This window comes from Mobula birostris, chromosome 2, assembly GCF_030028105.1.
Source record: "Mobula birostris isolate sMobBir1 chromosome 2, sMobBir1.hap1, whole genome shotgun sequence".
In the NCBI taxonomy this organism is placed as follows: Eukaryota; Metazoa; Chordata; class Chondrichthyes; order Myliobatiformes; family Myliobatidae; genus Mobula; species Mobula birostris.
In genome coordinates, this window is record NC_092371.1 from 49,884,968 (window position 1) to 49,912,406 (window position 27,439).

At 39.2% G+C, this 27,439-nt stretch overlaps 1 protein-coding gene across 6 annotated transcripts in view; it reads right to left on the reverse strand.

Moving 5' to 3' along the window:
* The window catches only part of LOC140186401 (extracellular sulfatase Sulf-2-like), a 348,168-nt gene that overhangs the window by 66,665 nt on the left and 254,064 nt on the right, over nucleotides 1-27,439 (reverse strand). For all 6 annotated transcript variants that reach the window (XM_072240682.1, XM_072240639.1, XM_072240655.1 and 3 more), the window contains 3 exons: nucleotides 25,693-25,844; nucleotides 11,322-11,491; nucleotides 2,808-2,958 (listed from right to left, as the gene is read on the reverse strand). In XM_072240682.1, the coding sequence (XP_072096783.1) occupies nucleotides 2,808-2,958; nucleotides 11,322-11,491; nucleotides 25,693-25,844 (473 nt within the window). The remainder of the gene's footprint in view (nucleotides 1-2,807; nucleotides 2,959-11,321; nucleotides 11,492-25,692; nucleotides 25,845-27,439) is intronic.

Sequence of the window (27,439 nt, forward strand, 5' to 3'; positions counted from 1 at the left end):
GCTCAGCCTTTCCTCACAAGACATATGCTCTAATCCAGGTAGCGTCCTGGTAAATCTCCTCTGCATCCTCTCTAAAGCTTCCACATTCTTCCTGTAATGACTCAACTAGCACTGAATACAGTACTCCATGTGTGATGTAAGCGGAGTCTTATAGACCTGCAACACAACTGTGTGGCTCTTTAACTCAGTCACCAGATAAATGAAGGCCAACACCATACACCTTCTTAACCACCCGATTAACTTGTGTAGCAACTGTGTGGGATCTAGGGACTTGACCCCAAGCTCCCCCTGTTTCTCTATGCTACTAAGAAATCTGCCATTGATCTTGTACTCTGTTTTCAAGTTCAATCTTTGAAAGTGTAAATCTCCCACTTCTCTTCAACACACACAAAATGCTGGAGAAACTCAGCAGGTCAGGCAGCATCTATGGAAAGAGGTACAGTTGACATTTCAGGCCAAGACCCTTTGGCAGGACCACTTCACTGCCCAACTCTGCATCCTGTTGTAACCTGTGACAGCCTTCTACACTATCCACACCTTCGACGTTCATGTCACCTAACTAACCCACCCCTCTATTTTCTCATCCAAGTCATTTATAAAAATCGCAAAGATCAGGGATTCCAGAACAGATCACTCTGGGATATCACAAGCCACTGACCTTCGAGCAGAACACGCTCCATCTATTACCACCCTCTGCCTTTTGTGAGCAAGCCAATTCTGAACCCATACAGCAATGTCCCCATGGATCACATGCCTCATGACTTTCTGAATGAGATGACCATATGAAACCTTGTCAAATGTCTTACTGAAATGCATATCCATCACATCTATCAATCTAATTTCATCAATTTGTTTTGTCACCTCGTCGTAAAAATACATTAATCTCGTGAGGCATGACCTGCAGTTCGCAAATCCGTAATAGCTATCCCTGATAAGACTATGCTTCTTAAACGTTTGTAAATCCAGTCCCTAAGAATCCTTTCCAATACTTTGCCTAGCACTGATGTAAGACTCACTGGTCTATAATTTCCAGGATTATCCCTACTACCTTTCCTGAACAACAGAACAATACTTCTCATCCTCCAATCCTCTGGTACCAATCTCCCGGCCAGGAAAGATGCAAATATCTGCATCAATGGCCCATCAATCTCTTCCCTTGGTTCCTGTAGTAACCAGGAGTATATCTCTTCCAGCCCCAGTGAATATCCTAATGATTTCAGACACTATGCAAATATTCCACACAGTAAATCTTACAAATTTCTACAGATGTACAGTGAAGAGCATTCTAATTGGTTGCATCACCATCTGGTATGGATGGGCCACTGCACAGGATTGGAACAAGTTGCAGAAAATTGCAGATTCAGCCGACTCCCATCATGGACACTAGCTTTCCCAGCATTGAGGACATTTTCAAAAAGCAATGCCTCAAAAAGGTGGCATCCATCATTAAGGACCCCATCACCCAGGACATGCCCCCTTCTCATTGCTACCGTCAGGTAGGAGGTACAGCAGCCTGAATGTACCTCGATGTTTCAGGAACAGTTTCTTCCCCACTGCCTTCAGATTTTTGAATGGACAATGAACCCATGTACAGTAGTACCTCTTTTTTTTTTGCTTTTTTGCACTGCTCACTTAATTTAATTATAAATATACATATTTCTTATTGTAATTTAAATTAAGTTATTTAAATTTAAATCTACATTTAAATTAAGTATTACAATGTACTGCTGCTGTAAAACAACATATTTCATGACATACATCAGTAATATTAAGCTTCATTCTGGTTCTAAGCATATACAAATTTTTGCTATGCAATAGAATTTGTAAGCCAGTGAGTTTCAAGCTTTTCCATCAAATTACCTAATAAGTTCCTGTATTTTTTTTTAAAATAGTGCGTGTAGTCAGAGTAAAATAAGTTTACCATAATCACTTGGGAGATCTATGTGCAATAATTCAAAATGGTCTACTATAAAATTTCACATAGTACACGACTGCACAGGGACAAATCCTTCTGCCCACGATGATATATTGAACTGATTAAATTAGTAATCAAATCCCAACTAATTCCTTCTACCTATACTATATCTATACCCATCATTTTCCTACGTGTTCATGTGCCTCTCTAAGATCTAATTAAATGCTTCTATCAAGCCTCTATCACCATTTCAGGCAGCACATTCCAGGCATCCACTGGTCTCAGTATAAAAGATCTTGCCCCACACATCTCCTTCGAACTTACCCTCTTTCTCCTTAAATTCATGCCCTCTGGTATTGGACATTACAACCCTGGGAAAAACACACTGGCTATCTAGTGTTAAATATAGATTTTTAGCTTCAAAAACTGTCAAAGGTTTTGACAGCAATTAGTTTTATCTCAATTTGTGAATGACTTCCTGGTGTTTTATTTTGAGACAGGAGGATTCTGAATTTGCTTATGGAAGTATTATTTCACAGCTGCCATTTGATGTTATTTTTGTTGTCAATAGAATTTGTAAATCAAAGTCATAATGGTAGGGCAGAAGGGTGTGCTCAGCAAGCAGTGTATATAAAAGCATAACATACATTGTATGTATATTAAAGATCATAATGGCTTTTTTATTTACGATGCTTGCCACTCACCTTCCCACCAAGCCTCTTCTTACCTTGAGCTGGCCCTCACTAATATGTGTTTTTTTTAAATGGCCAGTCCCTGCACAGTGCAGAGCCTTTTCATTTTGCACCATATATTACTTCAATTGATTTTTTTTCAGATACCAAAATTTGTTTATTTTGTCATGAAGGCATTTCTAACGGTACATGCAACTTACCCTTTCAATTGATTCATCCACTGACATCAAGGTCTGCAGTCTCTTCCTCTGTAGCATGTTAGTAAATTCCATGTGAATGGGTTTCATTGGGCCAGTGTACCTCATGATCCAATGTTTGTCTGGATTAGGAGCATAATTATAGCTCGGAGTGCTGCAGGTGTGATTATAAAAATATATTAATCATATACTTTTCAAAGATTAGATATATAGACGTTAAAAATCTCTTTGCCTTGATTCCTACACACTCAATTCCACACATAAATTTATTTTTCCATTCTCTATACACAAAACTTAATATTGTTATTGCCTGGGGTGGTAGTGGGGAGAGCTCTCGCTACTTAATAAATGGTCCCAGTGGCGTGTGCCGTAAATAGCCTCTGACAGCCTAGTCCAGGTTCACGTGTGGCTTAGCTGCTAAGTCTGGCAGAACCATTTCTACTGACAGGAGAAGGGGCAAAGGTGGGTTGCTGGTGCCCTAAAACCAGTCGCTTCAGGCAGATGGGGTCTGTCAGCCGTGGGGAAGGAAATCTCTGATCTCAACCCTCCGCTTCTTTGTGGCTATACCCAGTAATGGAGAAGGCTTCAGGAGCAAAAACTGAGGAAAAAAATCCCAAGTTGGAGTTCCTAAGGCAGTCCTACATTGAGTTCAATACTGACTGGCAACTCCCGTGATGCTGCCGGTGCCAAATTGTATCAGCCTCTGCCATTCATTTGGGTTCATCAGATGCATAGAGAGGGGGAGCTTGCTCTCCATATTGTATTGCCCACGCTTGCATACCTAGACAGCTAGAACACACTACCCATGGTCAACCCTGACCAACGGAACCTTCATATGCACAAAACAATTGGAATTTGCTTTGCTTCACAACCTTTTATTCCAGCAGGGTCTGTACGTGGGTGAGAAATCGTAAGCTGATAGCTTTGTGTGAGTGTTCTTAGCAGTGAAATTTTAACTTGTTCTCAGTGAAGGAGTGGTGGGTGGAAATGTAGGGTGGAGTCAGTCATTGGAGGTGGTGATGGCGATATTGGACAGGGTGTCAGTTGGAATGTTGATGGGACTGGGAATGGGTGGAGGTTGAGAGATGCTTGGTGAGGGAGAGAATGGTGGGGGGTAAGGTTTCTGGAGAGAGGGTCAGCACTGCATCTGACAACTGTCTGTTTATTCTTCCAATACTTCCATGTCCCTCTTGGAAATGTTTACAGTTTGCCATGGCACCTAATTTAGTGTCATCAGAAAATTTGTTCCTATGCCTAAATCATTTATATAAATAGAAAATAACAGATGTCCCAGCTCAGAACCTTAGGTGGCATCACAATTTGTATCCTGCCAACTCAGAAAACATTAATTTGCTCCTGCCTTGTTTTCTCACAATCATCATATCCCACGCTTTATATTCACTTCAATGGCATGTGCCATAATTTTTCAATGCCTTTCATGAGACTTCTGCAAATTCATATCTTCACTGTCAACTGAATCATCTTTGCTTTTTACCTTCAGCTGCCAATCCTGCTGAGTGTCACTATTTAACTTAAGCATTTCTGAATGTTCATGAATTTTATACTGTGTATTTAGAATAGAAGAGGAACACCATCTAGGTTTGACCTAGAGCATCAGCTGGATTTATGGTTCTAGGTAGGTCTTCTAACGCCCTACAGGTGGGAGCTCTCCACTCTGGGAGCAGCCTTGGATATGCTCCTCTGTCAGGAAGCATCTGCAAGGTTTGCAACACATCCGCCTTTTAAATTATCCCCCTGATCCTCTGGCATTATCATTCGTCAGGCAATTAACATGATAGCAGGGGGTACAGAAAACAGGGAGGATGGAAACAATTGAAATTCTGTCATAATAACCACCCATCTGCTTCGCTTACACCTTGAGGATGGAGCTAAAATCTGATTACAGATTTACAGTAATTTTGTAGTTTAACTATTATTTTTGACTCAACTTTTTTGATCACATGCAGTCAGTTTTCTCACAGCTGTGATGGGCAGTTATAAAATTGGATGCAGTCATGGAAAGATGACAAGATGGAATTTAGAAGTATTTAGGTAAATGTTCAAATATATAAAGACTAATTAGATTTAGAAGGATATTGTGGAATAGCAAGTTACTGTAACTATACAGAAATAAGTATATGCAGAAAGTTAAGACCATAAGACATCAAGACATAGGAGCAGAACTAAGCTACTTGGAACATCAAGTCTGCTCTGCTATCATGGTTGATTTATTCTCCCTCTCAAACTCATTCTTCTGCCTCCTCCCAATAATCTTTGACACCCTTACTAATCAAGAACTTAACAAGCTCTGCTTTAAATATACCAAATGATTTGGCCTCAACAGCCATCTGTAGCAATGAATTCCACAGATTCACCACCCTCTGGAGCAGGTTTTCCCAACTCAGGGTCCATTGACCCCTTACTTAATGGTATTGGTCCATGGTATTAAAAAAAGTTGCAAACCCCTGCTCTTGAGAGATGTAATGAAATAATTGGCGGCATTGATAAAGAGAAATAGATATTGAGATGGATATGTTACAACAAACTGATTAAGAGGTTGGCTCTGTAACTGCATCTGACAATGGAGTGCTTCATACGGATGATTGATCTTTGTGAATATACTGTATGTATTTGTGTATCATTCAATGATGGATAAGAAAATGACCGATCACATCAATAGAATATAATGGGAGTACAAATCATTGAAAGCAGCTTATTGAAAATTAACTCAGGTTTCTGACACATGATAAGGCAACATCAATTCTTGTCTTTGGAATACCCAAGGCTGTTAACAAAGGCATTCTCCAAAGCAGAACTACATTAAGGTTACTAAAATATCAAATAAATGAACATTCAGGAATATACAAAATGAGAAAAAAAAAACAAGCCATCATTCAATTCTTCAAGCAATGTCAATATTCGATTATTTGGTTAGAGAAACATTCCCAAATTTGGAATCATTTCCTAAGAACACATTTCCTGGTGAAAATCATCTGTATTAAACTTCTGTTACTCTCAAATGCTATACAGGTTCTCCCGAGCTTATGGACTGTCAGCTTATGGACAGTAGATACATATGAAAGAGCATTTGTGAGATGGGTGGTATGGATTTACTGTCCACTGCAGTACTGCAGGCATCTCCTGGCATTCCACATTTCTGACTTGTGAACTGTCTGGGTTATGAACAGTTCACAGGAATGGAGTTACATTATAAGCTGGGGAGGAACTGTATTTAAACATGTCAAGATAACTTCTATAAATGTATCATATTCCACCTGTTCACTATCCTGCAAGAGTAAGAGGAGGATTTTCTTAACTTTCTGGAGGTTTTAAATTTTCTAGTAATTCATTTTTTGTAGTTCAATTATTATTTCTGATTTCATATTTTCAATTAGCTTTCCATGTAACCATTTTATTAATTTAGCCCTCTGATGCTATTTTAACTTGCTTGAAGTTAGTTCAGGAAGGTTGATCATGTCAGAGGAGATGAGGTATTTTTAAATAATGATTGTGTCTCATATCAATAAGATATATCTTGGCTGGAGTGCATTTGTTTGCCATATTCTCCAAGTTTTCAACTTTGTATGCATCAGTTTTATTTTTAGTTTCCATTATTTTGAACAATGGTTTGCATTATGTCTGTCTATTTGAACAGCATGTTTAAGAGATGTGCCTACGATGCTAATTTACAGAGCATGGCTTGCAGACCTGATTCAATGAGTTTAATATTACCATTTGTATGTGTCTTACACTGGAGAGTGAATGTGACATTAACTTAGCATCATCTTACTTCTACTGAATATTTCAAAAGAAAATAGGCAATTCAAAATGTATAAATGAACAAAATTAATGCCAAATTGGCACTGACACAAACAAGGCAAATCTCGATGGTAGATTTAACACTGGTACAGATTGAAACACATGGATGCCTGCCAGTATAAACTGCATCTTCCCACCACCTGTCACTTTCCTCATCTCCCCAGCAGGTAGTATGTAAAACAAATCTGTGTGCCTGTGCGAACAACATCTACTGGGCTCACATGTGTAACAAGTACACTTTTGTTCAAGTGCATTGAGTATTGGTGAAGGAACCTATCTGCACCTTAAATCTTAATACATTTACCCATATTGTCAGGTTTGCATTATATCTGCAAAGACTTCATTCAGATAATAATGTCTTATGATGTCAGAAAAACATCAGAATGATTGCAATGTACTGTGCTGACCTTTGTACTGCTTTATGACCCTGGTTATTGGGAAATGTGGATAATCTTGTTGTATATCAGTAGATAAGCTCTTCTTTCACAGAATGTGTCTTTCTCCACATGCCTAGTTACAGGTTTAACTCTAGTATCTATCTGGCAGACATTTATAAGCTTATCAGAAATATTGAGAAGAAAGAGGCTCAACCTCAAACTACATGGCACAAAATGATTTATTCAAGATGCTGATATCAGGTAAAGGATCTTGTCAGCAGACAGCTGCGAAGAAGTGAACAAGTGTGGTTATTTAAAACCAAAAGCAAGATGTCATGTGACAGATAGCTGCAACACCCCTCCCCTTCATTTCATAACAGATTTTTTCCACTAAACTCATAATTAATGCCCATTATACTTTTGGGCTTCAATATTCACCCCATGCTACAAATGACAGGAAAGGATGTTTCAATAATAATTAAATTAGTATAGTGTGGCCTCAATATCCCAGAAGCACCTAGTGTCATTTCTCTAGCTGCGAATATTGTGGCTTCCAGCAGTTCACTATGAAGAGTTAGCATAATTCATTGTATAACTGAGGACCAATATTAACATAATCCTGCTCAGCATTCCCAATGATAGAGACACCTGAGAATGAAATAAAAACTGAGAGTTGCTAGCTTCACAAATTAAGTACTTATGCAGCTTTGTGTGAGGGCCAAGAGGAGCAAAGTCAGTCAGCCCTACCTCTCAAGGAAATCATGAGCCACCCTCTTGCCCATCTCCACAGAGGGCAGGTGCACTCAATGAACAGATGATGTCTCACACACCGCAGACAGACAAGCACATGTTATCAAGATGTTTTGCCTTTGAAGGATGCTGCAGGATGCTTGTAAGGTCTGCTCAGCTGGATGCAGATACTGCATCCTGATGGTGTTGAAGAACAGAGAACTCAAACTAGACAAGCAAAAGTGTGTGAGGCCCTGTGAATTCCGGCTGAGAAAGATGAGGGGTGCTGTTTTTTTCCTAGTGAAGAGGATGATGTTTGATGATGTGCTGAGTATCTCAGGCTGTATCCCAATGAATGCCAACAGGTTCTCACCAAAAAACTGCATACACTATGTTCCCTCTAAGCTGTGCGCGCATGCGTGCGCACACACGTTTTTCAACCAGTGCACAAAGGAAATTAATGTGCGCACAAAAGGTTAGTTACCTAATGTAGTAATTAATTATTACACTTATCGAAAATAAGTTTCTATTGGAAAAGATCAGTCAAATGACCCTGTGACTAAATAATGTCACAAGAAATTGATAAACATTACATACACAGTAGCTTTACAGGTTTTAAGTGATGTCTTTGATGAAATGGCTGCACTGTGCAAGGTTCTGCAAAAGAGTGACCTGACACTGATTGATTCACTTCATTTTGCGTGAGGCAAAATTAACAAGATAAGACCATAAGACCGTAAGACAAAGGAGCAGAAGTCGGCCATCTGGCCCATCGAGTCTGCTCCACCATTTTATCATGAGCTGATCCATTCTCTCAGAAAGCATTAACTGGGAGACAATGTTTCGTGGAGTGACAAAGTTAAAGTTTCGCTAAGCCAACAACATGAAGAAAACGTCACAGTAGATACAAGTTTGCTGTTGACTTTTATAAATAGTCTTTGTATTCATTTAGAAGAAAAGTTTTCTGAAGATGAGGTACAAGAATGGTCAGCTTTTGATTTCTCCACAATTGCAGATTATGACTTCACATTTGGCGATGAACAAGTTAATGCCTTATGTCTAAAATATCATGATATTCTAGCTGAAAATACTGTAATAGTTAGACAGATTAATGATATCAAATTTTCCATGCAAGAAAAAATTAAATCCAAATTTATTTCAAACTTTGCTCAAATGGTGGCACTTGTACTTCAAAATGAACAGTTCTGCAACCTTGTATAGTTGATGGACATTGGGGGAACCTTCCTTGTGTCTCGTCCGGACTGTGAGTGAGGTTTTAACCTAATGAATCGACTCAAAAACAAGCTGAGAAACCGTTTAGGTGAATGTCATTTGGATATGTTAATGAAAATCAAAAGCTATCAATTGGATGGAAGTTCTATTAGTCTAGATACAGTTAACAAAGAATGGGTAAATGCCAAAGACAGGAGAGAGAAAAAATAACTGAGTGACTTAAATATGCATGTTATTTTGTTGTTATTCTGTGCAGTTTTATGTCAATTATTTTGCAAACTTACATAAACTGTGCCATGTGTGCATTTGGTGCGCACATACATTTGTCACAGGAAAAAAATTGCACGACATAAGATTTTTGCGCACACTGACTACTGAAAATTAGAGGGAATGTTGACTATGAGTGCCTAATCTCCTGGACATGGCTAATAACCAACTTATAATAAATTTATTGTGCCATTCATTGATAGCAGGAAAATAAGGAAAGGTCATGAAAGATCTGATTGGTATTGGTTATCGAGAGATGAAGCAATGATAAAGCTGCTTCTCTTTCTCAACCGTTATGTATTCCTCAGTTGGAAAGCCCCAATGTATGAGTCTGCCTTTGCATAAAGGTAAGATCTCAGCATAAGGGTATTCATGGGGTTCAAAGTACCAGGGATGTGACAAGCATCCAAGGATCCTGAGTGAATCCACAGGAACTGTTCTGAGTAAGGTTCATAGGAAAAGGAAAAATACATATTCTTGCAGAAAATTATGCAGATGAGGATTTTATACAAGGTATTGAATTTTCTTTGCTTGTAATCATGTAAAAATAATTGCAGATTGAGTTGTAGACACAGCCAGCTCTATCACAGGGACAACCCTCCCCACCACTGAGGACATATTCGAGAGGTGGTGCTTCAAGGTGATGGCATCCATCTCTAAGGACTGTCACCATCTTGGACATGTCCTCTTCTCATTACTACCATCAGGGAAGTGCAACAGGAGCCTGAAGACCCACACTCAATGAGTCAGAAAGAGTTTCTTCCCCTCCACCATCAAATTTCTGAATTGACCATAAACTCATGATCCTTTTTTTGCCCTATATATTTAATAAGTAATTTATACTAATTTTATGTCTTTGCACTGCTCTGCTGCATCAAAATAAGTATTTCATGTTCTGTAAGACAGTGATAATAAACCTGATTCTGATTCTAATTACTGCCTGCTATCAGTTCTGGTTCAACATTTATATCTGTAATCATGCTGCAAGCAGAAACTGGACAAGGAATGGTAGAGGATAGAGAGTTGAGAATTTTCCATCTAAAATTGACTTGGTAGCTTCGACTGAATTCGTCAGTGTAACCTCAGCATGCTGTGCAATAACGTGTGTTGCTCCTCTTTCAACAGCTGAATTTGCTTCCTACTCCCCCTCCACCTGCTCGTTGTCAAAGAATCAATGTCCTTTTTACTGGTGCATTCCACACTCACAACAGCAAAATCCAGTGTAGAGCTCAGCAGACATCATTTTTCTTAGAACCTGGGTAAAATTATATCCTCTGGAGTAGTCAAGATCTAAAACGCAATTGAAGTAATTCATTGACTGGTTCTATTGCATTCAAGTGACTGTCTAACTTCAGATGTAGTGCTCTGATGGCTGGCATCTCATTAGGACAGGAGTCAGGTTTTTTTTTCCTTTATTAGCTACTCTTCAGTCTGCTTCAAGGATTGAATAAGATGGATGATGGAAGTAGGCTGCTGTACGTTTCTAAGCAGCTGATTATCCCAAACATTCTGCCTTTCCCCCCATCTCTTTTACCTCTGCTTTCCCACAAGCAGCTGTCCTTCACAAGGCAAACAAGAAAAAATCTTCAGATGCTGGAAATCTGAGCAAAGCACACAAAATGCCGGGGGAATACAGCAAGCCAGACAGTATCAATGGAAAAGAGTACCGTCAATGTTTCAGACTGAAACCCCTCGGCAGATTGCTGAAGGGTCTCGGCCCGAAATGTCAACTGTACTCTTTTCCATAGATGCTGCCTAGCCTACTGAGTTCCTCCAGCACTTTGTGTGTGTCCTTCAAAGGACATTGCTTCTCAAGCCCTACAAATGAAATTCTCTACACAGGATCTCTTATTGTATGACACTAAACTAGACTGCCTAATTCAGTACTGTTTTAGGTATAAATACGGGTCCTTGATGATCTGCACAGCTCAAAAGTGTGACAAAACCAGTGCTCCATTTATTTTATGATCTAGAACAATGAAGCTATTAAAATGTAAATTTGTAACAAACCACTGGTAAGTGAGTTGAAGGGCTAAATAAGAAAATGATAATATCTGTGGCCACAAGACCATATTATAATAATAATACTCACATATGCTGGGAAGCATTTGGAAAAAGGTGGGAGAATTGTGGGGCTGAATCTTCAGGGCCGTGGGGTGCTGCATGACTGATCAGCAGCATAACTGGTCTATGTGGATAAATTTTCTTGGATGATTTAAAGTAATTGATGCTGTCATTTGTCATCAAGTCTGTTAGGTAATCCTACAAAAAAGAAAAGTAATGCATTGATTGTTAAATATTTTAAAAGAGACATTACATTGAAACGATTACAGTAACAAATTTCTCAGATTTGTAACCTTTTTGTGCAATACACAGTATTCTTAAAGATATCTTTGCAGACAAGAACATTAGTCAGTGCTATAGAACAGGGGTCCCCAACCTTTTTTGTACCGCGGACTGGTTTAATATTAACAATATTCTTGCAGACCGGCCGACCTGGGGGAAGGGTGGGGCGGGGTGGGTGTTAATCACGACCAGAATATAGGTGATAAGTCAACTATAAGTCACTTATAAGTGGCTAATACACACAACTTTGTTTCTAAAGGGGTTTATCTAACGAATTTGATATTAAACACGCAGCAGATATTTTCCTCGCATGAATGTAGTGATACGTCAATTATATCAGTGGTCCCCAATCCTCCGGGCTACCGACCGATACATTGCCGTGAAGAATGCAGCGGTACAGCGGTGGCCGGAATGCACCCAACACATCTTTAAGAATAAAGCTGAAGTAAACAAGCTAATTGATTAGGTGCTGCCCGGCATGTAAATGTCGACCCAGATCAGAGGTGATGCAATCAACAATCGCCTCTGATCTGGGCCGACATTTACGTGCTGGATGGCACCTAATTAATTAGCTTATTTATTTTGGCTTTTTTCTTAAAGATGTGCTGGGTGTGTTCCAGCCACCGCTGTACTGCTGCATTCTTCGCAGCCCGGAGGTTGGGGACCACTGAATTATAAGTCACTTATAAGTCAATAGCATCATAACATTTTAAGTAACGTTTGGATATTAAACACACAGCACATATTTTCCCCGTATGAACACATAAAATCATTGCAACACACATCGAGAGGTGATGGGAGACAGCGATACTCGAAGGGGGTTCCTTATGTCCAGTCTATTCCGCAATTTAGTTTTCGTTGCACTCATTGCAGAAAAACTCCGCTTCGCAGCGATATGATGTTGGAAATGGAAGCAACGTTTTCAGTGCTTTTGTGGCTATCTCAGGATATGCAACCTTGACTTTGATCCAGAATGCCGACAAAGACGTTATGTCAAACATACTTTTCAGCCCACCGTCATTTGCAAGCTCGAGGAGTTGATCTTTTTCCTGCGCTGACATGGAAGATTCACCAGAAACATTCACAAATGGGTCACGGACCCATTCCTTTGCATGTCTTGGGTCATTTGCATCTTGGGTCACTAATGACCTCACGTGCGTTAAAGTTCAACAGTGGGTGTGACAGGGAATGAGGAAAGGTGCAGCTGACCCATATCGTTTCATATCGTCAAATCATATCGTTTCCTCGCGGCCCGGTAGCACATGCTTTGCGGCCCGGTGGTTGGGGACCGCTGCTATAGAACTATACATTGTGTATGTGCTCTTGCATTAAACAACACATTCTATGCATATTTATTGAAAACATGCACAAAATGTGGCAGCTGCAAAATATTAGTGTTTAAGGCCAAGGATCAGCTTGGAGAATGTGAGAAGCAGGAAGCATCTTATTGCAATTGATGAAGCACTGTAATATATTGGCAGTGAAGCTGGCAGTAGTTTGATTATCAGTATAGTGAAGGGAAGAAATAAACAGTCTAAAGATAAAACAGAAGAAATTCTGCAGCTGCAGAATAACACACACAACATGCTGGAGGAACTCAGTGGTGGTGTGGTCAACCATTTTAATTCCACTACCCATTTCTCTTCGCACATGTCGGCCCAAGGTGTCCTATACTGCTACTATAAGGCCACTCACATAGTAGTGGAGCAATACCTCATGTTCTGACAGGGTAGCCTCCAACCTGATGGCATAAACATTGATTTCTCTAATTTCCAGTCATTTCTCCCTTATCCACTTCTCTCTTTTTCTTTTCCCTATTTTGGCTCCCCTCTTACCTATTCTGTTCTCCCCCACCTGCTCATCACCTCCCTCTGATGCTCATTTTCCTTCCTTTTCTCCCATGGTTCAAAGCTCAAGGTAAATTTATTATCCGAGTACATATATGTCACCATATACAACCCTGAGATTTGTTTTCTTGTGAGCATACTCGATAAATTCAATAACCATAACAGAATCAATGAAAGACCTCATTCAACAGGCTGGACATCCAGTGTGCAAAGGACAATATACTGTGCAAATACAAAAGAAAAAAAAAGAAATAATAATAATAATAAATAAGCAATAACATCAAAAATATGAGTTGAAGAGTCCTTGAAAGTGAGTCCTGGGTTGTGGGAACAGTTCAGTGGTGGGGCAAGTGAAGTTGAGTGAAGTTATTCCCTCTGGTTCAAGAGCCTGATTTTTGAGAGATACAATAATAACTGTTCCTGAACTTTCCTCTCTGATTGGATTCATTCTTCTTCTGCCCTTTATCTTTTCCACTAACACCTCCCAGCTTCTCACTTCATCTCCTCTCCCCCACCCACTCACTTTCCCCCACCAACTGCAACCCTTCCCTCCTCCCAACTTCTTTTTCTTCCTCTTTCCTTTCTAGTTCCGATGAAGGGTCTCAGCATGAAACATTGACTATTTATTGCTCTCCATAGATGCTGCCTGATCTGCTGAGTCCTCCAACATTTTTGTGTGTTACTCAGCCTGAAGACGATCTTTAACATTTTATTTCAAAGAACTGTACACGTTGCAACCCAGAAGAATTTTAATCCATTGTATTAACATGCATTAGTATTTTCCCAAATAAACCAGTAATTTTATTGTAGAATTTGAATGGAAAATTTTTGAGCATAAAGAGTAAATAGCAGAAAGGAAGAAAGTAATCTGTCATGACAAGAAGGTCTTTGACAAGATGCTGCACATGAGGCTGCTTAGCAACATAAGAATCCATGGTACTATGGGAACAATACTAGCATGGAGAGAGTATTGACTGATTAGCAGGAGGCAAAGAATGGGAATAAAGGGAGCCTTTTCTGATTGGCGGGCTGTGACTAATGTGTTCTACTGGGGTTGGTGTCGTGACCACTTTTTTTTACGTTGTTTGCCAATGACTTGGATGACACAATTGATGGCTTTGTGTCAATGTCTGCGGACAATATGAAGATAGGTGGAGAGACAAGTGGTGTTGAGGAAGTAGGGAGGCTGAAGAAGGGCTCAGATAGATCAGGGAGAATGGTCAAAAAAATAGCAGATGGAATATGGTGTAGAGAAGTATATAGTTGTGCACTTTGGAAGAAGGAATAAAGGCAAAGACTATTTTCTAAGCAGGAGAAAATTCAAAAATCAGAGGTGTAAAGGCACTTGGGAGTCCATGTGCAGGATTCCCTAAAGGTTAACTTGAAGATTGAATCAGTGGTAAGGAAGGCAAGTGAAATGTTAGCATTCGTTTTGAGAGGACTGCAATATAAGAACAGGGATGTAAGGCACTGGTGAGGCTTCACTTGGAACATTGTGAGCAATTTTGGTCTCCTTACTGAAGAAAAGATGTGGTAACATTGGAGAGAGTGCAAAGGAAGTTCACAAAAATGATTCTGGGAATGAAAGGTTTAATGTATGAGGAGCATTTGATGGCTTTGGGCCTGTGCTCACTGGAATTTAGAAGAATGAGGGGGGAGGATCTCATTGAAATCTATTGAATGTTTAAAAGCCTAGATAGCATGGATATGGAGAAGATATTTCCTATAGTGGGGGAGTCTAGGAGCAGAGGGCACAACCTCAGAATGGAGGGACATCCATTTAGAATGGAGATGAGGAGGAACTTCTTTAGCCAGAGGGTGGTAAATCTGTGGAATTCATTGCCACTGATCGCTGTGAAGGCCAGGTCATTGAGTGTACTCAAGGCAGAGGCTGATAGGTTCTTGATTTGGCAGGGTGTGAAGGTTTATAGGGAAATGGATCAGCCATGATGAAATGGTGGGACAAACGTGATGGGCCAAGTGGCCTAATTCTGCTCCTATGTCTTATGGTCCTACGGACATAAAGGGTTACGTTCTTTCTTATGCAATACTTCCAACATTTCAGAAAAATATATCTGCTCATATTTGGATTTTGTTCCATTTAATCCTTTATCTTATTGAACATTAAGACTGTATAAAACATTTATTCTCTATAGAACTTGGTAATTATGTTGTTCAGACTAAACACAGTATTCGAAAATAGTGGTAGTATCTAATCTGCCAGAATCTTTAAAATACGTGCCTTTCCAATTGCTTACTGGAAGTAATTATGCTTCCATGCTTTTATGAAAAACAGTTATGCTTTTCTTCATATTACATCATAATCTATTACTTTGGCTGTCACTAGCCTTTAACATTTAAACCACTAGCCAACTGAAAGTTTTGCCCGACCCTCCATACTATTTGAATGAAATCAATTTAATCTGGCCACAGTAGCCCAGTTATCAGCAGGGCACAACGAATGGTGCAGCTAGCAGAACTGCTGCCTCACTGCTCCAGGGACTGGGGTTTGTTCCTGACCTCTGCTGTTGTCTGTGTGGAGTCTGCAGGTTCTAGCTAAAACTTCATGCGTTTCCTCCAAATACTCTGGTTTCTTCTCATATCCCAAAGACGTGTGGTTTGGTCAGTTGATTAGGTATGGTAATTTGCCCTAGTATGTAGGTGAATGACACAATCTGAGAAGAATAAAGTTAGATTAGTTTAAATGGGTGTTTCAATGCTGGAGCAGACTCTGTGAGCTAAAGGACATTTATTCTTGTTTTGTGTAAGTCTTAGCGCCTAAATTCCAAAATGGATGTTGCCCTTTCAAGTGCACTAGAATTGCTGGGTACAAGAGTTCACTGGAATAAGGTCTGGAAAATAAACCATTAGTTTTAGCCAGATGGTGACAATTTTTTAAAGTATTTTGCACAAAGCTGTAGGAGTACTAAAAAGCTGAATTTCTGTCTCTTGCTCTAAAACCTGCTCTTCTTCTCCACATCTAGGTCAAAGCCAAAAAAAGCTCTACGTGTTCCATACTTCTGAGGTTTGGATCAAAATATCAGTCAAAAATTTAATGAGGATATATTTACAGAGTAAAAATTATTCTGGTGCTGTCACTGTGTAAAAAAAAACAGCCAGATTAATTGAAGTTCTTATTGCACACTAGCTAAGATGAATATACTGGTAACAAAGATATTTTGAGAATAGATGGTTGTGCACTAAAAACAGGCAGTTTAGCAATAGCGAAGCATAGTTCTCAAATAAAAACACCACCAACTGAATGACATATCAGAAATCAACAACAGTTAATGGAAACCAAATACTAGTTAAGCATCAATGTGAACTACAAGTTATACTAATTTCCCCCAGATGTAATTAAAACGACAGGGCATGGATATGAATTTGAAATTGAGCTACAGTGGTTCAAACAATATTCTTAAAACTGAGGTTTTGCTGAGCAGAAGCCCAGAACATCCACTAGAATGACCCAGGGTTAATAGAAACATGAGTAAAATTTATTTTCAACCACCTGCAATCAGTTACAATGCTCCATCCCAATAAAAAGCTTGGAAATTTAATGATTTTAAAATACATATGATATAGTTATTCTCAGACTAATTAGTAAGTTTCAAATTACCCGATTTTGTTTTGAAATCTGCTTCCTTGAATAATCTTCCTTGAGTATTCATTTCTTGCTGAGGAATGGCAACTATTAAGTAACAAGTGTTGTGGATACTGAGCAACAAACAAAAGGGAAGAGGCAGAAAGTGACTAGGGTGTCAGGTAACTTTTAGGTATTTCTCAGGTAGCTTTGCCATACTTACCCCATGGCAAAGTGCAAGATTTGGATATATAGAGAGTTGATCACGTGGTTGCAGCGCTAATAACTAACGATAGAAGGAGACAAGGACAATGCGCAGTGGGACAAAAGGGAGAGTTAGGGATAGATGATGGTTGGAAAGGATGGAAAACCTTCAGGTGTTTTTACGTGTCATGAAATGAAAAAGCCTGCTGGGGGACTGATGCAAACATTTCAGAAGTTAAATTGCCAATGCTGATAATTTTAAATGCAGGATTAAAAATGCCGTGCCATTATGGTTAGTTATCCAGATTAAAATGACAATAGAGTGGATGGGGGTGGGGGGGTGAGGTATAAGACAATATAGAAGATGGAGAACATGGTAAGGGTGTGAAGTTTGTGGCACGAGTGAAATATGGAGGACAGTTGGATGGTGAATCCATTCAAGAATATAGATGTAATGCAGGAATGGAGAGTTGCCAGAGAGGTAAAAGTGGGTGTCATTAGCTTACGAGAACCTACATCCACCCACGTATGAAGTTTCTAAGTGGAAGAAGACAGAGGAGAAAGATTTAAAATAAAGTTTTAGCAGAGAACCTTTCATTTGGTTTGTTCTCTTCTTCCTTTCATACTAACTGGATGAGAAAACTGTAAATAAATGACCAAATAATGGCTTCAATTATACAATCAGTGATGAAGTGCCAGCTTTTACCAAGATGTAGTGATCTCTGTGGTCTGTGCTTCACATTTCCCAATGTCATTTGTTGACAAGCATCAGCTCACAAGGAGCACTTATGTCCTATAACAATGGTATCAATTACTAATTTACACAGAAGAGTTCTTACAAGCTCCAAACTTTGGAGAAGAAAGTTAGTTTTTTATGATTACACAGCAAGGGTAATAGATTAGAGAGAACAAGGGAGAAGTTGAACTTCCTTAGCATTTTAAAAACCAGTCTTTTTGAGCCAGCAGGATAGTTGGGAACACGAAGTATAGCACAACTACTCTGCCTTTTGCAAAGTGCAGTACTTTTACAAGAGTAATTCTGAATTGTCAGGTGCTAGAAATCCTTTCACATTAAATTCCTTTTGCATAATGTTGTGTAACCCAGAAGTTGGTTATTAAACACAGATGAGTTTTGTGTGTGTGTGTGTGTGTGTGTGTGTGTGTGTGTGTGTGTGTGTGTGTGTGTGTGTGTGTGTGTGCGCGCGCGTGTGTGTGTGCGTGTGTGTGTGTGTGCGCGCGCACATGCACGTTTATTTGCATTCACATCTGTTCACTCATTGTGGGTCACACAGTCAAAAGAAATACGTATTTGCAGAGGCCGCTAGATATTTGTAGCGACATTACACAGCATTTAAGACATGTCTTGACTCCCCACTGTAAAATTAATTTGGCCATTTGTGGCTTGCAAATGTTACAAGTCACTCACACTGAAGTTGACCCTAACTGGAGAGTTGACGTCACTTTTGTACTAAAAGGGACCAGGCTTACAAGAATGTGATTCTGAAGTGTCTTACAGCAGATTTATCCTGTAGGCCTTCTGTGGTGTTTACTCCTAACTTTCTACTTGCCAACACTGAGGCACTTGATCATATGTCAAACCTGATTAAAGTTTGTGTTGACCCAATGCTCTTCACCTTGATACTGTCCCTTCCCTTAATATCACTCCTTGTTTTGATGTTATCACTTCATGCTTCAATTTCCAGACACTGAACCTCTCTAAGCCCACCCTTTAACTTTGTTCAATTGCATCTTCACTCTATCGATCGTCTCTCTTTCCTTCCCTGTCATTTTCACTCCCATAAAGCTGCTTGATATTTCCTTAATATAGGGCTAGTCACAGAAGTGTCTTTGTGTACCAAGTCAATCGTATAACCTCACCAGATGTCATGAGCAAAAGAATGTTGCTGACAAATGTCCTTGCACAGAACTGGCACTACAACACCAGTTCAATATTTATTTTATGTGCTGAAGAATTTCTGGGTCTGGAAGTACTTACCAGATCAAGAAACTCTGGAAACTCTGGAAAGTTTGCTTACAAAACATCTCCAGCAAAGTCTTCACAAATCACTAGGTAACAGTGAATCACTAACACATTTTGAATTTTGCATTATATACAATACATATGCACTCCAGAAACTGGTGACACTTACTCTTCATCATTATAGATTTTTAATTGCTTCTCACCATAAATCCTGGCAAAATGTAACCTAAATTTGCTCAGATAGACAGAATAGAAATCAAATGAATAAGGATCAGTAGATTTAAACACTTTTTTTTCAGTTGGCACACTTTTACAACACATCATTTAAATCTTAAACATCTGGAACTAATAGCCAGATATACTGAATTGTAAGCATTTCCAACTGTAGGCTCTCTTCAGATCATTTAAAAGATGTTGCATGCTGTTTTTTCGGTGGTGGAACGGAGATCACATCTCTACCAAAGGAGGTGTAAGACACTCCTTTCCTCTGCTAGCCTGTAGGTCACCCCTGGGCAAGATGTAACACCTGTTTATACCCCCAATCAGGGTTATGTGAAGCCATGAAAACAGGTGGTGGATGGTCATATAAGCAGGAGGTGCATATCACAAGTCCTGGTTATGTGACCATTGGCACCAGGCAGACAATCTCTGAAGAGTAATGATAAATGGCTGGGGTCACCCGTCTTGTAAAGACACTGCCCAGAAGAAGGCAATGGCAAACCGCTTCTGTAGAAAAGTTTGCCAAGAACAATGCTGGTCATGGAAAGACCATGATCATCTACGTCATACAAAAAGACACGACACGTAATGAATGAATGAGCATGCTGCTTTTATAAATAATACAGTAGTTGCTTTTACCGGCCTATATCCCTAGTGCTGAAATGTAGTACTTTAATCACTTACCTTTGGGAATATACTGAAAAACAAAGTATTTTGGGTAAGTTAGGCTACTGAGATACTGCCTCAATTGCTTTGATTATACCAGGTGCATCTTAGTCAGATATACTGTTCATCTCAAGCATTCGATTCTCATTTAAATATGCTTAAACTAAACAGCGTGAGGTACCTTTCAGGATACTATTGGGTTCCGTAATGTATGAATTACAAATTCACTTGAATGTGAGGTCAGGTTTTAAGATGTCTTCAGGCAGTCTGGTGCAACTTATGGCACTTTATTAATTTAGCACTGAGTTTTTAATGCTCTGAAAAACCGGGCGAAACTGCTTGTAAAGAAGAAACCTGCACTTACCTGATAGGGAAATGTGCAGCGCTGTCAGAATATATCTCAACAACACAGGGAATGGTCTGCATTAATCATACCATTGCTGTGATATAATGGCACCTTTTAAATATAGATTGAGCATCCTCAATAAACATTTGCACTCAAACATACAAGTGCACACAGCCTTCAGTGTGCACAATAAATTATAAAAACAGAGCCAATGGTCTTTTTAGTTTATATGACTGAATCAAGTGCCTTGGATGCAGTCTTCATGCAATGACAAGATCAGAAATGACAAGAAACTCTGTGCACCCAAATGGGTAGCTGGATAAGTGAGCTGCTTCTGCTGTTGGGTTTCCTGTTGTGAATTCATTTATGGGTGAGGCCATTTTTTGCTTTATGGAAAATGTAGCAAGCGGTATTTACTCCCAAGACTAGGTTCAAACAGGAAGGGCGAGGAAAGATTGTGTTGGTAGTCAGCTGTAGATCGAATAGTTCTCTGCTTGTGTGGGAGGGATGGAAGGAGTAATTGGTAACTTGTGGTGGGGAAGGGAGGGTGGCATTCTGTATTGCCACAGTGACAGGGTTAGGGGGACGGAGCCTACAATGTCATTTATGAGGCTGTTGTAGATATTCTTATTGTCACCATGGAGATGGAGTAAGCCTGCACTGTCACTGTCATGGGTGTGGGAAGATACAGAAGTTGTACTGTCACTTTGGTAGGAGGAATGGGAGCAGCGTACATTGTTGCTCTGTTTGGGGATGGAAAGAGATGGAATCTGTAACGTCACTCTGGTGGAGAAGATGTACCGCTGTTGTGGAAGGATGAAAGGGAATGGGAGTTTGGAGGATGTGGCCTTGCCCTCAGGGTGTCACAGGTTCAGAAGGTCACGGTGAAAGAGTATGATGGGCACACAGTTGGGAAGTACAGGAGAAAGCAAATGCATGGAGTTTGCTGGGTGAGAATAACAAACCAGCAGTGGCTCCACAGTTTTTCCCAGGGCAACTTGCTCCTAGTTCCTCAGCAAAGGTCTAAGGAGGTTGTTTTGTGGGAATTAGAACATCCTTGGTCCCAATGCAAAAATCACTTGAAAATGCCCTGCTGAATCTTTGGAATAATGCCACAACACCTGAAAATAGTTGTTATCACATTTCGCTGAAGAGAAAACAAAAATCAATTTTCAACCATATAACACAGAAATAAAAACCCAGTGCTTATCCATTAAATAATGTAATGAAACTGCGAAGCAAAATGTTGTTAGGTCTCAAGAAATTGCCAAGAAATCCTACTGATGTTGCAAAGCATGTAAACTCAACCCATTCTGAGAGCATTTTCTAGGCTCATGCACTTTAAGTAAAATTAGAATGCATACAATAATTGAAAGAATTGACATTCAAAGCACTTTTATATGGAAATATTGTATGTATCACATCTGACTATTTTCACAATGGAAATATCCAATGATTATGATAAGCTGAAAGGCGAACATTTGTTCTATTTGATTTTTACACAAATTCTGGAAGATTTTAGGAAGAGTTTTACAGTTACAAAATCCCACCATATTCAGGAATATTATAGTAACAGCATATTACAGAAATATTCCTAAACAAAAATACAGAAAAGTTACACAGAAAAATACAAAACAATCCCAACTAACTACCCCTCCTCCCAACCCATCATAGTGTCAAGTGCTCAGAGGGATCTAAGATTCATGTCACGGACATCTGAAAGGGCCAAAGAGAAACTGTGCTCTTTAAAAGCACTTCTGAAGAATTTCTGCACTGATCTGCTTAAGCAATTGAGAAATGCAAAAACCAATATTTAACTACAGCAGAGCTACTTAGTCAGAAGGTTCAATGGCACTAATCATATTTCAGTTTGCTTTTAAACTTCCTCATTTTTAAAAGTGGTTCTAAGGAAAATGAGTTCAGCCATGGGAACAGATTGGAACAGTTGTTCACCGTGGACCAAAGAAGGTACAATGAGGATCCTTGAGAGAGGTACAGAACATCATGACTCTGCAGAGAAGCCCAGCGCTTCTGTAGATGTGAATTGCCCTCTATTCAGGACATTTACAGAGACAGGTGCATAAAAAGGACCCAAAGGATCATTGGGGACCGGAGTCAACCCAACCACAAACTGTTCCAGCTGCTACCATCCAAAAAAGAGCACTGCAGCAAAAAGCCAGGACCAATAGGCTCCAGGACAGCTTCTTCCACCAGGCCATCAGACCGATTAATTCACGCCAATACAACTGTATTTCTATGTTATATTGACTGTCCATATTATTTACCACAAATTAGTAGAAATTGCACATTGCACATTTAGATGGAGATGTAATGTAAAGATTTTTACTCCTCATGTATGTGAAGGATGTAAGAAATAAAGTCAATTCAATCCATTCAAGAGTGATTGAGCTAGTGTACACCAAAGTTAGATGTCCTCATCTATTAATGGTTGAAGGATTGCAGAGTAGTTCAACGGGGATATGAGGAATATCCTTTACATGCAAAGAATATTTATGATCTGACATTTGACACCCGACAAGATGGCAGAAACAATGTGACTTAAAAAATTATGGGTAAGCACTTGTGAAAGAATATTTTGCGTGATTATGGGGTAAGGATGAGTGAATGTGACTGAGATGCCAACAAAGCAGCCAACAAAGACTCAATGGGCTAAATGGCTTTCTTTTGCAGTGTAGCAATTCTATGTTTTTTTTTACATTTGCTGTCTTGATGCAAAAAGAAAGGTAATTGTGTTACGGATATTGTGAACAGTTCAAAAGTGGTCAAAAAGGGAGAAAATTATTTTTTTTTACCAGTTTTGGCTAATTGTTCACCAGTGCACCATGAAGACTTTCTAATTTCAGGATGAACTTCCTGTGTTAATTTTCCAAATATTTCTCTTCATCAATTATCCATGCTGAGATAATTTGTTAAAGCTGAATAACAGTTTATACCATGCTAGGTTACTTAAATTGGTTAGCATTAAAATCCTTCTGAGGGGCTATAGTATTGAAGTGAAGCAAGAATAGAACTTTTTGCTACTTTCAAACATCTAAACTATGAGCAACTTTTCTATGGATACCAAAGTGATATTTGGGCACTTGCAATCTGCAGAAATGAGAGAAGAGTAGGTGGTTAATTTGTGTATTGTCTTGCTGGAATGAATTGATGACAATTTATAAATAAAAATGCCTTAAAACTCTCTTTTGAATCAATTAGTTTCCTAGTGACAAATTGATTAGTCAGTGTGGATAAATGGATTCATTTACATTAGAAACAAGATCAGGCCTCCAGCAAGTAATTATTGTAGCTGCTAAATACAGGATTGCATTTCAATCAGGTCAATAGAAGTAGAAGGTGCAAGCATTTCAATACAGATCTGCTCTTAGTTCTCTTTTCCTGAGATATCATCTTCCACTTGTAACCTATGTTAAAATGTACACGACAAAAGGTGCCCATTGTATAAATGGATTGCATTTCAAATTTCTCCTGTGCTTAGACAGGTAATAAGTGGGGTTGCTTCCCCAACAAAAAGGAAGTTGTTCACAGTTTATATACTTGCATATAAATTAGTTCATAGAAGAACATACTGTACTGTACTGGAGAAAAAAATCAAGTGACCATTCCAGTTTCACCAGGTTTGGACCTCTTGTACAACTACTTAAACGATTGTAGCATTTTTGGTACAAATTATTTCAATAGGTAAAGGGTAAATAGGTAATAAATAAATCTTAGATTTGTGTAGAAAAATATGTATTATTAAGCATGTTCTATCTGAATATTTTGAAGCTAATATGAATTCACAGTGACCCATATCAAATTCATCCCACTTTGAGTAACTGACATAGATTCCAGTATCTGGTGGGAATTTAGCTGAGAATAAACTATTTAGCACTTTGGACAATTTTCAAAATAAAACTAATTAAAATTAGGGGATGAGAGATTCACATGGCCTTGTAAGGTGACTGGAAAATAGAAACTACAACATGCAGAGACAATGCCGTATGTAACAGGATTATAACTTTTGCACTGAGGGCACACTATAGAGTATTATTATTCTGGACTCTTCTATTCAGTTTTCCATCGAAATCCGATGATGATGTCCACTCCTTTATCCACAGTTCAGCATTGAACATGATAATCCTCTCCAGACTCGACAGGAAGCTCAGAGACCTCGGCCTTGACCCTGCCTTGTGCAGCTGGATCCTGGACTTCCTGTCAGATCGCCGCAACACAGGAGCTCTTCAGGGCTGTGTGCTAAGTCCCCTCCTTTACTCCCTGTATACCCACGACTGTGTCACCACCCACAGCTCTAATCTGCTAATTAAATTTGTCAACAACACTATATTGATTGGCCTAATCTCAAACATTAACGAAGTGGCCTACAGGGAAGAAGTCATCTCTCTGACACAGTAGTGTCAAGAAAACAACCTCTCCCTCAATGTCGCAAAAACAAAGGAGCTGGTTGTGGATTACTGGAAGAATGGAGACAGGCTAACCCCTATTGACATCAATGGATCTGGTGTTGAGAGGGTAAACAGCTTTACCCTATTGACATCAATGGATCTGGTGTTGAGAGGGTAAACAGCTTTAAATTCCTTGACATCCACATCACCAAGGATCTCACGTGGTCCGCACACACCAGCTGTGTGGTGAAAAAGGTACAACAGCACTTCTTTCACCTCAGAGAGTCGAAGAAGTTTGGTGTGGGCCCCCAAATCCTAAGAATTTCCTACAAGGGCACAATTGAGAGCATCCTGACTGGCTGCATCACTGCCTGGTATGGGAACTGTACCTCCCTCAGTCACAGGACTCTGCAGAGAGTGATGTTTACAGCCCAGCGCATCTGTAGTTGTGAACTTCCAATGATTCAGGATGTTTACAAAGACTGGTGTGGAAAAAAGGGCCTGAAAGATCATTGGGGACCCAAGTCACTCCAACCACGATCTATTCCAGCTGCTACCATCCAGGAAACAGTACAGCAGGTTAAAAGCCAGGACCAATAGGCTCTGGGACAGCTTCTTCCACCAAGCCACCAGACTGATTAACTCACACTGATTTGAATGCATTTCTATGTTAAATTGACTGTTCTATTTATTATAAATTATTATAAATTACTGTGATTGCACATTGCACATTTAGATGGAGACATAAAGTAAAGATTTTTACTCCTCATGTATGTGAAGGATGTAAGAAATAAAGTCAGTTCAATTCAATTCACATGACATTGCTTGAACATAACTAATCTATAGTTATGCTGTGGACAAATACCTTTGAATAGTCAAATCCATGCTTTTCCTTTACACCATTTCTATTAAGTGTATAATTGTAGAATCGCGAGTTCTTTATTAATCCAACCCACTCACGCCAACCAGGTGGAATGTAGCTGCCATTGTATTCATTCAGGTATTTTCCAAAGAATGCTGTAATGCAAAAGGAGGAGATTAAATACCATCCAATTGAAAAGACTGTGCATTTAACCTGTTGCTTTAATAGCTCCAATTAACAGATCAGCAAACTGTAGATTACTGATCAATTTGTTCTTTATTGAACAACATCATTAGTTTGAGGCTTTGAGTTATTCTGAAATCTGTTACTCTTACCCAGTAATCAACTGTTAGGTAGTAAAAGTGAAAGAAACAGTTGAGCTGAAATGTATACCTTAAGGTCAATTTAGCTGGAGTCTGCTGGAATGACAAGTATTCTGAGCCAAACTTCTCAGGTAGTTTTGTGAAGTGCAGCTACAGAAAAAAGTTTTCTACTTAAGGTATTCTTATTACCTAGACTTTATAAATCCTCAGCTTAATGTCTGTGATTAGTATCGTGTGAGGGATGAAAGGTCATGTATTGTTAGACTGATTATAGGCCACTGCATGTTGGTGGTTAGACTATAGTCCAGACTATGATTATAAAAAGGGATTTCTTGGTGTTGTTTGTATTTGTAATTTGCTTAAAATTTGTACCACTTGGAAACTAGCTTTGGCATTTAGTAACACACACAAAATGCTGGGAGTAACTCCACAGGTCAGGCAGCATCTTTGGAAAGGGATAAGAAGTTTGCAATTTGGGCTGATACCTTTCGGCAGAACTTACTAGAAAGGTTCAGCTGGAAATGTTGACTGTTTATTCCTTTCCCTAGATGCTGACTGGCCTGCTGAGTTCCTCCAGCTTTTTGAGTGTGTTGCTCTGGATATCTACAGAATCTCACAAAGAGTGCTTTGTCACTCCATCTGCAACAAGCAGGATTTCATGGTGGTCAATCATTTTAATTCCAACCCCTGTTTGCATTTTGACATGTCAGTCCATGGCCTCTTCTTCTGCAATGATGAAGCCACTCTCAGGCTGGAGGAGCAACACGTCATATTCCATCTGGGTAGCCTCCAACCTGATCGCCTTCCCCCTTCCAACTTCTTCTATTCCTCACTCTGGTTCCCCTCTTACCCCCTCTCTTCTCCTCACCCATATCTCATGATTATTCTGTTTGATGGTAATTTATGTGTTTAATTTGGCGAGTGCATCCTCCACAGTAATTAAGCAGATGAAACATATTTCTTGGAAGGTTGAGACAAATGGGTGCCAGGGTCTATTTCTATTCATATCCAAGTTTACCAAGATTGTTCAAATTGAACAGATTGTGTTCAAAGTCTTGTAGCATTTCTGATGGAAAAGCTACCATTGCCAATGAATGGTGTGCAGTCAATAGAAGAGCACCTGGTTAAGTTTCCCTTTCCATTTCATCCATCCCATTATAGAAGCAGATTCAAGCAAAACTGAGCCCAATCTTTCTATGGCAGTAGTACTGAAAAGTGGAGAAAATAACTTTTGCAGAAGTATCTATAATGAGATTGTAAACAGAAAACTTATGATTTATTCAGTATCGAATATATTGTTTTGAAGAAAGTTATTAAAAATAGCAGCTAGGAAATAAAATTAAAAGTAGAATAAAGATTTTAAGTGCAGATATTTTAAGGCCAATTATGTACTACAGGTGATTATTATGCTAAAAAATAACTACATT